Source organism: Melospiza melodia, chromosome 5 (assembly GCF_035770615.1).
Source record: "Melospiza melodia melodia isolate bMelMel2 chromosome 5, bMelMel2.pri, whole genome shotgun sequence".
Classification (NCBI taxonomy): domain Eukaryota; kingdom Metazoa; phylum Chordata; class Aves; order Passeriformes; family Passerellidae; genus Melospiza; species Melospiza melodia.
This window is the reverse complement of record NC_086198.1, coordinates 18,609,393-18,626,412: the sequence shown is the minus strand read 5'-3', so window position 1 is coordinate 18,626,412 and position 17,020 is coordinate 18,609,393. Positions and strand designations below refer to the sequence as shown.

Below are 17,020 nucleotides of genomic sequence, written 5' to 3'. Positions count from 1 at the left end.
CTGTGAATTGAAACCATCTGTGGTAAACAGTTTAAAATTAATTTGTTTGTATTGGTAAAAAGTAAGTAAATAGATAAATATACAGCAATTACTTTCTCAAATGATCATCAAAATCAAAAAAAGTTTCAATATCCATCTCTTGTCTCCCAGTAAATTAAAGTTTTGCAAATTTCACCATCTTGACAGACTTGAATAGTGCACAGATCAAAAAAGTTTTAATGGGAAAAGAGATACCTGTCACTCAGTGGTCCAGAACTACTGCTGGTCTGATGGTCAGGGGCAGTAGTATGGTTTCATTAATATTGGTCTGAGTCCAGAGTAAGTCTCCTAACCTCAGCAGTGTAGTTACTTTGGAAACATAATAATAGTAACAGTAATTTTCCTGATGGTTCACACATTTAAATCTGATAATCTTAGAATAATATCTTAGAAGGGATCAGCGTTTGATGACAAAGGAAAGAGCTGAACTGGAGCTGGTTTTTTGCTGTCCGTGTATACAGCTAAACTAGCAACAGAGTGCTCTATGAAAGTCTGGTTTCCTGGACAGATTTCATTCCTTCCTAAAATTCATAACTTGAAGTGACCTTCAGGATTTTCTCTTAGTGACTTTAATGTGTTTTGCTGGTGTGTAGCCAAAATTTTTTGTTTCCAAGTTCTGTTCCTTTCTCAAAAGCAAACCTGGTAGTACATTTTTTTCGTGTGTGTGTGTGTACACCTATAGCACAGTTGAATTTTAATAAAAAGAAATACCACCATCCTGTTTAGGAGAATATTATTGCTGTATGCACAATGACATGTCATTACCTGGAGAAGAACATTCTAAGTTTCTCCTGCACATCCACGTTTGTGTTGAGTCTAAGTTGCTCTACATCTGTGTTGTGACCTTGGATATAGCCCTGGAAATCTCTACAGAGGGCTTCTGCAGGGCTGTGTGCATGTAGGGGGACTCTGAGAAGTTTTGGTGTTGTGGGGGCAGAAAAAAGGAAGTGCAATATAGAAACTTACAGTGTCTGTAACATTCTATTCCCTGTGTAAGAAGTTTCTTTAGATCTCCCTTGCAGGAAGAAGTTGCAAGATTCTTTCATACTTAAATGACAGTTTTACTATTTTTCATGAAGCCAAAATATTCATGCGACTGATTTTGAATATCCCATGCTATTCTTGCCTTGTATGATATTGTCTTAAACTTCTGTTGCATGATGCCACTACTGCAATTATTGGAACAGGCAAGAAGGATTTTAGTCAAATTTATAATGCTCTGATAGGAGTGAACCTCTCTACATTCAAGACTAGAGCTACTTTTCTACTTTCTCTCTCCTCCTTTTTCCTCCTCCTGTTCCTCCCGTCTCCTTTCTCTTTTCTTCTCTTCTCCCCTTTTCCTTTTTAAAGAAAGCAATAGTATTTTATTCACCTGGAGAACTAAGGCTGTTTCATATGTGTCTTGAAATTGTTTCACTAATGCTGCTTTTCAGCATCTTAGTCTTCTAAGCCAGATTGCTGCAAATATATAATTCAGAGCTATTTAAAAGCTATGGCATGATGCTTCAGATGTTTTGTAAAGTTTAAAGTAGCAGGCCATTTGCACAAAGCCACCTGTGCATCTCATATCCATTACAAACGGTGAGATCCAGCCGCAGCAGAGGTACTTGTGCTCCTGCACGCCTCGCTGCTTCTGGAAATTCCACCCATGCTCTCGCCTCTCTTGTGCAGCTCTGAGAGTCCCACCTGTGGCTCTCTGTTCAGAGCAGCCAAGTCTCAGGACTTGTGTCACCACCACAGCTGCTGCTTTTCCTCCAGGCTGTACATGGAGAAGTGCAAGTGTGCTTCCCTGGCACTTTCAGGAACAGTATGTCAAGGTTACCAACTAGAGGGGGGAAAGCGTCTGCAGTCTGACATCTGAGATCTGCAGTTTTTGGAAAAAGATATTGAAGGCAGAAATGAGGGACAAAAAGGATTTTTCCTTTTTTAAATTTTTTTTTTTTTTTTTTTTTTTTTTTTATTTCAGAGGTGACAGCAGAAGCAGGTTATGTATTTGTGGAGAAAGGACAATGAGAAGTAAAGACTTCTCAGCAAAAAGCATGCAGTGACTAAGCCATTGTGTTGTCTGATAAATAAGCAAATATAAACTGGAGGCAAAGTACTGTACACTGGGTCTGGCAACACATACATTGTTGTAAAATGTTTGGGGTATGGCAAGCCAGGTGATGATTTCTTCATCTATTGCATGTTTTTAGATAGAGGCTGAAAGCAAATTCTAGAGGATTTACTCTTACAAATAAATACTAATCTTTTGGCTTAATACAGGAATAATTTAATAAAACTTAATGTCCCACAATATATTTGGTTTAGGATGACTGAAGGAAAGGTGCAGCAATTCTGAGGAATACAAAGACGTTTTTGAGAGAAGAAAAGGAACAATTTCTTCTGTAGGGTTCATGGTGGAAAGCACAAGAATAGATGGGCTTCAGTGCAGCGAGTTGGCCATAAAGAAAAATGTTTCATTCATCAGAACAGTGAAATATTGGGGGATAAAAAAAGCCTGTGGAAGTTGCAATAAAAATTTAGATGTGGTTAACTTTTTCCTTGAAAAAGAGGGATGAACTGGATGACCTTTAAAGTTTCTCCCAGCCTTTTTTCAGGGAGCCTGTAGTGGGTACCATAGATGCCAGTTTATTCCAAACTTCCTAAATTTTGTTTGGATTATCTTTTACCCCTGCTCAGCCAAAGTGTCTGAACATCATGTAGTAGATCAGTCTAATGCCTTTACATCCAAACAAATTATATTCTACATGTAATTTCAAGGGGAAAAGTTACTATCCACCATCTTCTTTTTAGGTCCTCCAGGGAAAAGAGGTAAGCGGGGAAGAAGAGGAGAGACTGGTAAGTTTTTAATTTCATAAGATCTGTTGTCATTTGGTGTTTTTGTGAGGATGTGTACCCAGCATGCCTTGATTTTTAGTTGTACTGCATGTGTGCTCTGAAAAAGAAATCTGAAACTTCTCTGGTAAAATATTGTGACCCTTGGCATGTATCTGGTGGCCTTCAAGATATTTCTTTGGTCTTGGGCACCCTTAATTTGCAGGCACACTTCATAATGCTCAACACAGTGCCTTTGGTAACAGGTCTGTAAGAGTCAAACCCTTCAGGGGTGTCCTCACACATACACAAGTTAGAATAACTCCACATAAGTCAGTAGTTGGAATACTGTGTCAGTGTTACATCAGGCCCCTTTGGCTGGAGGAGAACAATTTTATAAGGAAATAACAAAGGAAATAAAATTCCTTGTGTCGAGAATGTTGATAATCAGGGACATAATGTGATAAGTAGACTACTCTGTATGAGAGAAGTTGTTTTATAGAAATGAGCAGTTAAGTTCTAACAGAAATAAGAAAAAACATTTGTTGGTTCGTTACCCTGTACCAGGGAGGTTGCTCTTGATAGAAACCTGCTGCTGGTGTGTTGCCTGAAATTTCATTTGAGGCAAAGTTATGAGATGCTAAGCACCTCTTGCTGTTGACATTCAGAGGAATTGAATCAATTACCTTGTGGGATTGAGTTTTTCATCAAGGTGAACTTTCTGGAGGCAATGCAGTAGAAAATGAGCATTTCTATTCTCCTTGGTTGTCTTGTCTAATCTGCCAGCTAGGAAAGTCTTCCAATCAGCTTGATGTCTGTAAATCTTCTGTAGCCTTTCTTATCTATGTAAATTGTAATTTATCTGGTTCTTAAAAACTATTTGCATATCTTCCTGAATCAGAAAATTAAAACCAAACCCAGCCAAAAGTTGATACAAATCACTTTTGTATTTCCATTCAGTGCTGTCTCTTGGTACCTACTTCAGAGAAAGAGGCTATGATACAGAGGGAAATTCTGTGGTTCAAGATTGAATTACAAATGATCCTGGAAATTACTTTGTGGGATTCTCATTGATACATTTTAAATCTCAAATAAACACATGGTAAACTATTAATAAAGGAAACGGATCTCTCATTTGAAAACAGACCTGCACCTTAAAATGCTGTTTAAGAATGTTTGCCAGAATAAAGAAATTACCTTAGTTGCTGAACAATAAAGGTTGCATTGTTAAAACCAAAAGCCTGTCAGTATTAAAAGCAATCTCAAAGTACAGCTGCTGCTGTTTTATACTCCTTTTGCACTTCACTTTATTCAGAAATTAGAGAGAGGCATAAAAGCTTAATGAAATGCCATTGATTTGGGAGCTGCAGCTGCTCACCTTAATAAGACTGAAATAATAGATTTGATTTGTGGCCCTTTGATAATGTTTCCAAGAACTGCTACACAAAAGTCTTTGAGGTCTAAATAATTGAAAAAATGTGCAAATATCACTTCACGAAGTGTGACATTTTAATGGGGAGCATTTTATATGTGTGCCTTGAGAGAGGAAGGTGATGAAAATAAAGTTCAGCAGTCAGGTGGCCACTGAAACCTCCCCTCACAGGCAGAGCTGGAAGTCTGGAAGATGCTGGTACATGTATTCTTGACAAGATGCCCAGGTTAAATGCCAAGGGTACTTTGTGCAATTCCACAGCCAAGCTCTGATCCAGTGCTCACTGTGCGGTTTACTGAAACTGGTGGTGTGGTTACATGTGCTTTATGTGGAGCCTGACAAAATTAATTGTATCCATGGCTGGTATTTTTGGACTGGCATGAAATTGCATGGAAATAAATGGAGAAGCAACTTTCATAAGCTTGCATGACTATAATTGAAGATTTGTTAAGGTAAGTGCATGCATTTAGGCAGTAGTATGTACGAGTTTCAGAGCGCTACCAAAGCACAAGATTACTTAAGTGGGAGAATGTTAGATCCTGTATTACCAGTGCTGCTCACTGACAATCCCAAGGCCTTGTGCTTGACTCTGTGTGTCTTTCTTCAGTAACTTCATAACCTTACGTGTTCTTTTTTCTCTTTTTTTTACCCTTTTTCCCCCTCTCCCCCACCCCACAGGACCTCCTGTAAGTACAGTGATACATTGTTGGTTCTTCCAGAATCAGGCAGAAATCTGTTAGATCCTGTTAAGTTATCAGCGTGATAAAATGATCATGTATACTCAAGAGGGAATTTTGATATTTATACACGCACAGTTTCTTGGAGATGAATAATTTAATCAGAGAGTTCGTTAAGAAACGAGTCTCTAAACCAATAAAGCTTTATGTTCAGCGCTCCAGATTGCCATTTGGATTCACAACTCCATGTAAGTATGTTATACTCATTTTGCCTGTGCCTTCATAACAGATATTTTACTGAAGTATGACATTGTGTGAGTATCCTATCTTAAGGCCAGACCTGGGTTTTGCTGGGTAGAAACTTCCTCTGCATTTATCACAAAGTTGTGGGGTACAAGCTCCCTGTTCTTTAGAGGCATGGAGGCTGTCCAGCTCATTTCACTGTAATTGCTACTGAAGCAAATAAGTGCTTGTGTAAAATTATTATTAAATAGTGCTACTTCATTTAGTAAGTCGATTGAATCTTGTGCTAATTCTTCCTGTGAGAAAGACTTTTCTCTTTTCTGAGGATTTGAGGTTGTTTTATTTTTGCTTGGGTTTTTTGTATGTCTTGTGTTTGCTTTTTTTATGTATTCCCAGAGTAAATAAAAAGTCTGACTTGAAGGACAGGACTAAACACACATGCCTCAAACCTTTGTATCTGTCATGCCATCCATGTGCATCATAGGGTGTAGGAGTGTGACTGTTAAAATAGTATTTCTTTTACAGTTAGAAGGCTTCTATGTTTTTTTCCTTAATAGATGCAATATTTCTACAATATTTTCAAGTGCCTATCATCTGTCTATTCCAGGATACATGCATGTTTAAGAATATTTAATTAATGTGCTGAATTGCTGCTGTGACCTAAAGATTTTACTGTTAACTGCATATATTGAGTCATGATATTACTTCCCTTTTAAGACTTTGACCATGTGCTCAGCAATTCATAGTGACAAATTCATTTAAGAAGCCATCAATGAAAAGCCAGGCTTAATGCATAAAGGTGTTGTTTATTTGATAGAAACACTGTTTTCCCCAATTTCTTTTGCAGTCCTCCTGTGAAACACAAAGAGCAAACATAAATAATGATACAAGCTATTTTCCTATACCAAGGCAATGTGGCAAGAGTTCACTGTATGCCTCATTAAGAATGTCTCTCGCTTTAACTCCCCACTGTTTCAGTATAGGTACATTTAAAGAACCCAAACAAGCAAACAATCCCCCCAAAATAAGTTGTAATCTTGGCAATAATAGCGCAAACCTGAAATAGGTTCCAAAACGGAATAATTTTAAGAAGTAGTGACTTCAAATTCCAAGTTTCATACTTGAAACCTACCAAACTTCATCTTGCTGGCAGGCAGCAATGGTTTAGGTTGTTACAAGGCATAAAAAAGTGTAGTTTCCCTTCCTACTTGATTTCTATTTGCATAGACATTGGCTAGGGGCAACTGTTGTGAACTTAAGTATTGTTTTCACCTGGGAGACTGTGGTAGTAGTTTTCATTTAAAATATCAAATATTTGCATATCCCGCATTAAACTGGAGAATTAGGTGTATGGTGTACTTTCAAAGGCTGCCACAGTTGCTCTGTTTATTTTCCTGGTACATGACTACTGAGTGGCACATGTAATAGCAGTCAGAGGCTGGGGATTTTGAATATTTTTATGATCTTTTACAACAATCTCAGATTTCTTCTTTGGCATCTATGTTCTAGTGGAATCTAATATGTTATTGCCTAAGGACTAAACCTTTTTTTTTTTTTTTTTAATTAACCACATATTGCCCATCAGTTTACATGGATAATTCTCTTCATAAAAAACCAGAATTTCACTGGGCATCAGAAGTAGCCAGTAGCTTTTTAATCAGAGGGTTTATATAAGTTGAAACGCATAATTTCCATTGCCAAAGCCTCGTTTCTTCACTGTGTAGTACCCAACTCATATTTCTTGGTTTGAAATACCATCTCATGCAAAAAAGTCAAGCAATACACAAATTATAATTTCCTGGTAATGTACTCTGCATGTTTGTTATGTCATATGTCATGACTGTGTTGTTAATGTGTCATACCATTTCATCTCATTCAACCAGGGTCCACCAGGGCGAAATGGCTATCCGGTAACTCCTCATATATTTATGATAGCAATTTATGGTTACTCTGAAATCCTGTTGATATATTTTGGTTTCTCTTTATTACTGTCAAAAGGACCCTTATTTTTTTTTTTGTTTGTTTCTCACATGTATGAAAAATGCAGGATTTCCCCTTAAAAACAAAGCAAAATAAAGAGCCTGTGACAAGTTTCCAAAAAGAACCAGACTTTTTACAATGCATAAATGAGATGCACTGTTTGTTTGATGTTGTACATATTTTGTGTTGAGTTTCTTCATTCTTGCATACAACAGTCATAATTAATTAAAAAACATGCTAAGATACTGCATCTCAATTTTCTGTATTAGAAAGCTGTAGTGTTGCCATATGGAACCTCTGAGTCCTTATGGAACCTCTGAGTCCTTTCTTTTAATTCTCTCCTGTTTCACTTGACTGTGTTGTTCAATGCATTTTGGGCAAGGTAAAGTGTTATGACAGAGGTCCTAGAAATTGGCTGCAGTGACTATCACAGAGTAATTTTTTGATAATGGATACAATTCATTTTTCTGTCAGTTTCATTCATACCTTTAGGATTTATTGCCTGAAAAAAAATATATATATGAAATAATGCATCTTTCTAAAATGTATTAATAATGCATTTCTTTTGAGTAGTCAGGCAAACTGTCTGCAGTGTCCCATTCATTGAAAGAAGTATATGCCTGCTGTCTCATGGGTATTAGAAACCAAGTGACTAAATGTGATAATATATGTGCACAGCATAGTGACTGTTGAAGTATAGTAATGATCTTATTTATAGCACTTAATAGTGTAGCTTAAAGGGTCCTCCCAGATTGATTTGCCTATGTTTTGCCTACGTAATTTTTCAGTGTGTTTTAAAAATGTTTCCACTGGTAAATTATAAATTGTATGCCTTGAATACCTGCAATTAGAGGAGAATTTTGTAGAATCACAGTCTCTCAAAATGGTTTGGGTGAGAAAGGAAATTATTGGATCATTTACTTCCAATCACTCTGCCATGGGCAGGGACATCTTCCACTAGACCAGATGGCTCAAATCCATCCAGTATGGCCTTGAACACTTAGAGAAAACTAAGATTGAGAAAACTTCTGCATATGAGTCATCATAGCTTCTCTGGACAATCTGTTCCAGTATTTCACCACTCTCATAATTTAAAAATTCTTTCTTATATCCAGTATGAACTTTCTTTTAGTTTAAAGTCATTACCCCTTGTCCTGTCACTACAGACCTTGGTGGAAAAAAAGTATATTTCTCCATACCTTCTTTCAGGGCCCCTTTCAGTATTGAAAGGCTGCAGTAAAATCTTTCTGGAACCTTTTCTGAATAACCCCAGCTTTCTCAGCCTGTCTGCGTAGAAGAGCTGCTCCATCCCTTTCATCATCTCTGTGGTCCCCTGGACTTGCTCCAACAGGTCCATGTGTTTTCTGACACTGTAGGCCCCAGAGGTGGACACAGTAGTCCAGATGGGGGTCTCACAAGAGTGGAGCAGAGAGGGAAAATCACCTCCCTTGACCTGCTGACAACACTTCATTTGATGCAGTCTATATCAATGCTTTTACCTGGACAGACTCTGGAATTCCAGGGTGATGTCACCAATGGATCATCATCCAGTGTCCATCTTTACAATTACAAGTAGTTGGAAGTCATCTGATGAGGAGCTGATCATCAGTATCAAGAAACCTGCTTGGATGTACTAAAACCATTATCAGGTTTCCAAGTTCACATTCCAGTTTGTCTTAGAGTGATTGATCTGTGTAGATGAGTGGAAGTTGTTTACTTGAAGAGATTTGTTGTGGGATCTGAAAACAATGAAGGTACTTCAGAGCCATGGTATTGAAATTGCTGTGTCTAATGGTGTTGTTATGGGCAAACTTAGTCTGAATGCATTTCTCCTCATGTGTGATGTGAGCTGTCAGTAGTGCTTAGCACTTCGCTGAGTGCTGCTTCTTCCTGCTTGAAAATGACTGGGTAAAAAATTTGGCTTTGCTTTCTGAAAGTTGTCGTGTGGCTCAATGTTTAAATCTTTTCAGTCACAGTCGTACCCTCCTGCTTTGAATGGGAAATATGTAACTGCAAGTGCCATGTGCTTTAAAAGTACTTTTACAGCCCTGCAGAGGTCTATTAGAAGGCTATTAGTGTTCTAAGTTATTTCTCCAGAGTCTTATTTAGCTCCTGTAGAAGCCTTTTTGCTTAAATCAGTATTGGATTTTATGGGATAGTCTGTGAGGATAGTGAGGTGTATCTGCCACATGTAACCTAAACCTGGTGTAGCTCTCACAAAAGCAAGTGGCTGCTTTCCTCCAATGCTTACATTTTCTTTGAATGTGTTCATTCTAGTTCTTAAAGATACTTTAATTATAACAGTGAGAGGAATTGCAGTCAGAAATCTAAGTTCCCAGGAAGATACAGCATCAAAAATCAATAAAAAAGGGGTTTACTGCTAATGAGTAACACAGTTATTAAGGAGTTTATAAAACCACAATTAACTGGTTATTTTAAAGGCGCTAGTAATACTAAAGAAGTGTACACTGGTACAACTCCTTTTTTTCCTCATAACAAGCTCTGTATAACAGAGACCAAATTCAGAGTTGTGACTATTTCAGCTTGTGTTTAAAATTGAAATAGCCTATCACATCTACTCAAATAAAAGAGGAAAAAGAGTGCACAAACATTGGAGAATGAGATGATAGGCACCTTTTGCAGACACTTTGTATGACAGTGTTGCTTTGTAAATAGTGCTAGAGCTTAGAAGAAAGTACACAGACCCACACACATCCCCTAAAGAAAACCCACACCAAACCCTCTACCTGAAAATTACCAAGCTGCTTAAAAAAAAAAAAAATCATCTTGTGAATGCAGTGAGGAGGCCAAATAAACTGTGGGTTTTGCACATTTCTAGGTTAAATAGGTAGCAGATTTTTACTGTTTTCCATTGAAGAATTGAAGCAAACAGAATTTTTTTCCCAGGCTGGGTAAGATCAAGCTCAATATCCAAGCAAAGCATCCTGGAAGTTGCCATGTGTGTGGTGGTAAAGCTTCACTTCTTCAGAATTAAGTTTCAGAATATGGAAATACCCACAGAGCATTTCTCCATAAACAGAGAAATGTGGAAATTTCTTCTTCGTTTCTCCATGACAGTCAGTCTGTGGAGCACTTTGTGCATTTACGAAACTTTCAGGAGGCATGGAGTGTCATGACTGCTCCAGGTGACCATGTGCCTTGATTAAATCCCATTCTTTCTAACATCCTTGTTTCATCTACAAGAAATATAGACAGATTCCTCTCCTGAAGGAAGAAAGTGTCTAAACTGGAGATTAGTCTTCTGTAAGTGTCAAATACCATCACTTGATAAAACCTGAAATGTAGATCTTTGAAATTTCAGCTGTAAATTAATTTTAAATTTTCCTAGCTCTCAAAAGACTTGCCTCAAGATAACAAAGGGGAAAAGCTTAGGACTGCAGGTAGAAAATTTCAATTATTCTTTACTCTGATATAATTCCTTCTAGATTACAAAATGTCTTTGTCATCACACTTCTGATTTTTGCACCCATAAAAACTTGCACCAATATACCATAAGAAAAACTGTTATCCTGATCTGTAAGGACTTTCAGGTTGCTGTTATGTCTCTGATTTTTCCTCACCTAATTTTCTGTTCCTAAATCACAAAAGGCAAAGAGAATTCCAGGTAGAACAGTGAAGGGAATTTAAGTTAGAAGAAATAGGCCTGGTAGGGCCTATTGAAAACTACCCTTGTGAGAAATTGGTAAAAGGCTTTTTTTACCCTGCTGTGTTGCTTTGTCTTTGATGGTGCTTCGTATTTTGTTTTCTTTTGTGTCTCCAGTTAGAGACTGGGGCTTCCTAGGCAAGTGTGTAATAAGTAGCAATGTCTCTGGATATCCATAAAATTAATCTCATCCAACTGCAAGTTTTTCAACCTCAGATACAATGGCAACTCAGTTGCTATAAAACAAATGAATTGGAATAATCACAAGAGAAGAAATGAGCAAAGATTGTGCATTTTTCATCTGTGATTAAACATAGCCTGTGGCAATATTAAGCATTTTTGCAACAGTTGTTGTATTCTGATAGCTGGTCAGATCTCCTCCTTTTCAGAATCGTTTGAAATATAAATGTCTCAGCTCAAGGAGCAGCTATCTCAATTCCTGGCCTTACCCTGAGCATTTGGCTTGGTTAGAAATTTCGACTTCACAGCAATTTTTTTCCTTTCTCAACAGGTGTCTTCACAGACCACCTTTTATTTCTGGCATTTGCCCAAAGTAACTCTTAGGCATATGGCAGCAAAAGTTTTGCAATAAATTTCAGGTTTGGTAGTGAAACACTGATAACTATTTCAGGTTTTACTCTTTTTTTCCCTTTTAAATGAACAGAAAATTCAAAACATACAATGTCTCAACAGCTTCTTTGTACTTTGTGTGATTTTAGTATGTGTTTTCTCAGTTTATATGCTTTATCCTTGTACTCAGTCACAACAGAGGGGATTGCCTTAGGAGACATGAGGTGTTCAGTTGATCCATTTGCCTCAGACTCCTTGCTTGTTCTCTGGGAGTGGAAAGAGACATGAGTGGTCAGCTGTTCATCTTAAAAGATACCTGGGTTTATGGATTTCTTTGTTTGGAACCACACAGAATAACAGTATCTTCAACAAACCTCAACACTGTTCCCAAATAGATGCTTCAGGCTAAACAAGTGCAGTGTTAAACTTGCTGCCATGCAGGTCAACTTTATAATATTTCTGTGCCATGAGAACCAGAGGAAGGTCGTAAAAATGTGCTAAGTTTTGTAAGCATAGTGTAGCTGAGGACACATGATACTATTCAGAAAATAAACTTCCAGTTCTTCGTAGAAATTGTGGGAGGATCTCTAGATCTGCATGGCTAAGTACTGACTGTGGCTTTGTAATCACATCAGTCACATTCATACAGTAATGGGGTTTTATGACCTTTGGTTCTATAAATAATATATATTGCAACTTGTGAGTTTAATTTTTTTGTATGCCAATATTTTCACATTGATTGAAGATAATTATAAAAGATGATTCTAACAGAAAATTTTGAGCCCTCTTAAAATGACAGTTGCTGTTAATTCTGTGTCACGGGACAAAGCTACACATCAGTCCGCATTTATTAGCCACTTACAAGGCAGTTTCCATTTTGAATGAACTATGGACTAAATCATCTCATTCGTTACATTTGTGTAATGCTGACTGCAGAAAAAAGAGTAGGCAGTGTTTATTTCTGCAACTCACTGGAGGAAACTCAGAGAGCCCCAAGCTATTCCTTTTCTGTGACTATGATAGTGAAGGAACAACTTCCTCATCTGCAAAAGCCAGTAATATAAAAAGATATCTCTACCCATTTCTTCACTGAAAATTATAAAAATAAATTGCCATAGATAAGCTAAAGGAGAAAGTCCACATGGAGGATTTAAGAAAATTTTTTGTGCTGCAATAAACGCCTGCCTACATAGTCTGTCCTGCTTTTAATGCATTAAACTTCCTAAATTATTGGAGTCCATTTCATGCATAGCATTACAAATAAAGGTGTCAAAAACCAAGAGAAAATTGAAACAGCATTATAATAAACAACCTCAGTAAATTATTAGTAATATAGACAATTGTTGCCATATACTGGATCCACCAAGACCCTCTTTGAAGTGGCAGTTTCCATCTCAGATGCATGGACTCTGGTACTTTAAAAATCCATATCTCTGCATGGGACTTTCTAGATGTCAGTGTGTGATTAAAAACTGAGCACAAAATGCTGGGATACTGAAGGCTGGTGTGAGTCAGTACAGTTTTGATTCACAGCTGACGTCAATTCAAAATGACACAAACCCATATATCTATCAGATAAAGATTTATAGCTGATGGTAGATAGATAGGGGGTAGGTGTAATTTAAGAATTAATTGTATTTTTTCAGTGCTTTCCTCGGCAGACTTAGAAATTTCCCTCTTCTCTTTCATAATAAAGCATGTGTAGGCAGAGAAAGGAATTAAGCTTGTTTATCATTTTTTTGACAGCATACATACATTTCTGGTCTCTCTGGACTACTCCACTGAGTTCAGTTTGGCAGCTTAGCAGGTGCCATGCAGAAGGCTGTGGTTAACATCTTTACATTTATGCTTTGATAGGCTTAATTAATTCTTGAACTGTACCTACCATCATTCATACTTGCTTTTCGTCAGGCCTGCCACTTGAAATTTTCCAGTCATTTCCTCCCAGTGCACGATGTAGCTCTCTGGTGTAGCAGAACAAGCTTTATTTATGAAATAAACTCCCTTGGAGCAAAATTTTGTGTTCCAAATGATTTTTAATTCTATGTTTCATTTTTCTATTTGTGTTTGACAGTTGCATGTGGATGTAGAGTGATTAACCAGTGGTGATTAAAAATGCCTCTTGGAATTTGTCTGAACTGTCACTTTCTCACAAGAAGCTTAGAAATTCAAAGACAAGGTTAAATCAATTAGAGTAGAAATCCTGTATTTAATTACTTAATTGTTGGGCTTGATGGTCTTTTCCAACCTAAATGATACTATGATTGAGATTGCATCTGTCATAAATGTGAAGGAAAATCCAAACTACCATTTAGGAATTCTTAAGTCATCAGTTCCTTCCCTGGAAGGGGGGGTTACACAGATGATTCTGAGATTTTCTTTCATGCTGGATTTTTAATTTTGATTTATGATACTCTGAATGATGTGTAAAACTGTATTACCCATACAACTCCCAGATGACTAATCCTATGTGGGAGTTTAAGTGCATTGTTAATCCTAGCTGAGGTCAAGAGGTGTAAAATTTCGTTGTGGAAACTTGTTCCTGAATTACTAGAGTAGGTGGTTGGATTCTGTGATTTCCAGAAAGTGCAGGGGAAGTTTTTCCTTGAAGCATTTCTGCTTCCCCCTGCAGTCAGTGGTCAGATTCCATTTAAGAGAGAGGTGATATGAGGAGAGGAACATCTGGAGCAGGCAGTCACCTGAACTGGCTCTTCTTTAAAAGCTGAGTGAGGAACTACTTCCCTACTGGGAATCAAATCATTCTCTGATACACCTCTACTGGGCCCCACACTGGACAGCATCACTCAGTAATCACACAAAAATTATTTGGCCTAGTGTTTGTCACGCTTAATAGGGTTTTCAGCTCTGTAGGTTTGGATTCCTTTTTCAAGGCCAGGAGTTAGCTGGTAGATCAATGTCTTTAAGTACTTTTTCCTCCATTATGGGTATCTTGAGATGGGCATATTTAGGGTGTAACTTTGCCTCTTGAACTACAGGGAAAATTCTAGGCTGTTTTTTGGACTGTTCTTACTGTCATTTTTTCACCTTTCTAGCTGTGCCTATTGAAATCAAGATTAGTTAAAGACATTTCTAAAAGCAAACACAGTTGTTTGGAAGGAAGGATGCATACAAGCAGTATAAAATATCAGTTGGAAGGTTTTTCCATGACTGTGTAGGATACAGATCATAATTCACCCTCAGAAAATGGTTTTGAGATATTTTTTTGTTGTTGTTTATGTTTTGTTGGTTCCCTCTCCCTGCCCACCCAGTTTAGCTTTAGGTAAAGCAGTTAAGATTCATTATTTTTGCTAGTATTGAAAAAGTACTATAAAGTACTGACAATCTAACAGAGAACTATTGAGTTAAAAATTCTTTTTAGATTATTTTGTACATTTTCATGATGGCTGCTCCCAGTGTAAATGAGAGGAATTTAGCTCTTTGCTGCTTTGACTCATGAAAAACTGTCATGGGCATGAGCACTCATGAGTTTGATGTAGAAATCAGTTTCTTTCTTCAGCATGATATTCTAACGAAAATAAACTGGTGTTGTTGGAAGGCTGAAATTCTAGCAAGTGAATAAGCCTAGGGAAAATTTAGAAATTTTCAGAAGTTGCACTATTTCTCTGTAACAGTTCTTCATTTTATAGATCAATTACAGCTAAGAAAAGCCAAATTTTAAGGGTAGATTCTTCTACTTCTCTGTACACAGACTTTTGTGAAACAGGAGTTGTATCACTATACTGGACTTAAGCTCTGTTTTAAGTCAGTAGTATTAGGTATGTACACTGAGATTATGGATTCCAGCAATTGGAATGATCTTAGTTTGCTACTTTAGTTTCACAGGTTGATATTAATAATGGTACAGTTTTTTTATGGGTGAGAGGGAACATTGAAAGAAAGTACTCCAAAAGAACCAAGAGTAGCATGCACCAGTTCAGTAACTTTTGTTATGCATAATGTATTGTTTGCATTCCTACTCATTGAGAAAGTGCAACTGTAGCTTCCTTTTTTAATCAGAAAAAGGCACAAGTCAGGCCTGTGGTTTTCGTTCAGGTACTCTGACTGATTAGCCAGTCTCCGAAGAGAAAATTACCTCAACATTTCCACTTCCAGCTGTGTGGATCAATTACCCTGATTTTTTCTAATCCACTCTGAATACTAGGTCTTTGCCCTTAGGGCATGTTAAGTATAATCTGGTATTGCCATCATGTCCAAATATTTTTCTCCCTAGATGGGAATGTGAAGAACCTTTTTTTTTTTTTTTAATGCCATCATCAGCTTCTTCCAAAATCCTTTTATAGTCTTGAAAACCAGTTATGTCAGAAGAAAATAATGAATTTAAATAAACTAATGAGTTTGGTAAATGCTTGGAGATTTTAAGTTGTTACATTGAAATACACTCTGCCTTTGGATTCACCTGCTCAGCTCTGGTGGACTTCATTTTAACTTGCATAATTTGACTGAAACTAGGAAATAGCTGAGAGGAGTGTATGACTTGCTGGAGTATGGCTCAAAAAGGCACAGGTATAACGTACTTGGATTTTAAAGTTTTCTTGGCTGGGGGGTAGCCCCTGTTATGTTGTAGGTCAGATTTCAGGAACTTTTGCTTCCCTGGTTAAATGTTTTGTTGGTTGAATTTGCTTGTTTCTGTGCAGCACTTGTCGAGGAAGGAAGGAAGATTTCTCTTTGTGCAATGAGGCTGTACTTGGAGTTTAAAGGGAAGTTAGAATCCAACTAGTCCAGTGTTTTGTGTGGCAGGCCATTAGGACTGAGGTCTTAGATTGATGGCACAGGGTACTAAGATGGTAAGTGAGGTACTGTGCAGCTCCCCAGTTAATATATCTAATAAAAGCACAAACTTGGAAATAAAGCTGCTGCATGCCTGTCTGAGCACTTCATGGGCTTAATGATTTTGTTTTCGAAGTCACAGTAATAGAAGTTCCTTATGGAAACTGATGGTGATTTGTGTGAAATTTCTTTTTTCAAGAACCAGACATAATCTTTTCTTGCAAATTCTTTTCTTTGCTACATCCCTCTTTCCTTGTTAAACTGGGGAAATAGAACAGGTGGTGCATCATTAAAAAATATATAGGGAATTTTTTCTGAAGAAAGAGTGAAAAAAATCTGTATTGCATCCCTGAATTCTGCTTTATTTCTATGATTGGAATAATCTTTGTAAGTGTGCTTCCTATGGTTTTTTCCATGATGCTTTATGCTTTTTGAGAATTTACTGATTCCAAGTTATTTTGGAGGTGGCATAGGTTATATACAGCACCAACCATTAACAAGTGATTTAGGTATAATGCAGTTAGAACAACTGGAGTGTCTTTACATTAGCTGCATGAATATTTGTGCCTTTTAAATCTCATAGGCAAATGCCAGAAGTATCTGAATAGACTTGCATGTAGGGAATTTTATTTTTCAGTATTTGACCACATATGGCAGTCCATAGCTGAAAGCACCTGCTTTGCAGTTTTAAGTTTTAATGTAGTGTATCTGCACAAGCTTTTTTCCCTTATCCTGAAATTCTTCAAACAAATCTTTCTTCAACCTCATGATAGTTGAAAGACATTGGGGTTTTATCTTTGGTGAATTTAT

General features: G+C 37.2%; 1 protein-coding gene across 1 annotated transcript in view; it reads left to right on the top strand.

Moving 5' to 3' along the window:
- COL25A1 (collagen type XXV alpha 1 chain) overlaps nt 1-17,020 on the top strand; it is a 297,045-nt gene that overhangs the window by 146,745 nt on the left and 133,280 nt on the right. Inside the window, exons 3-4 of the mRNA XM_063156471.1 lie at nt 2,836-2,880; nt 4,967-4,974. Coding sequence (XP_063012541.1) covers nt 2,836-2,880; nt 4,967-4,974 — 53 coding nt within the window. The remainder of the gene's footprint in view (nt 1-2,835; nt 2,881-4,966; nt 4,975-17,020) is intronic.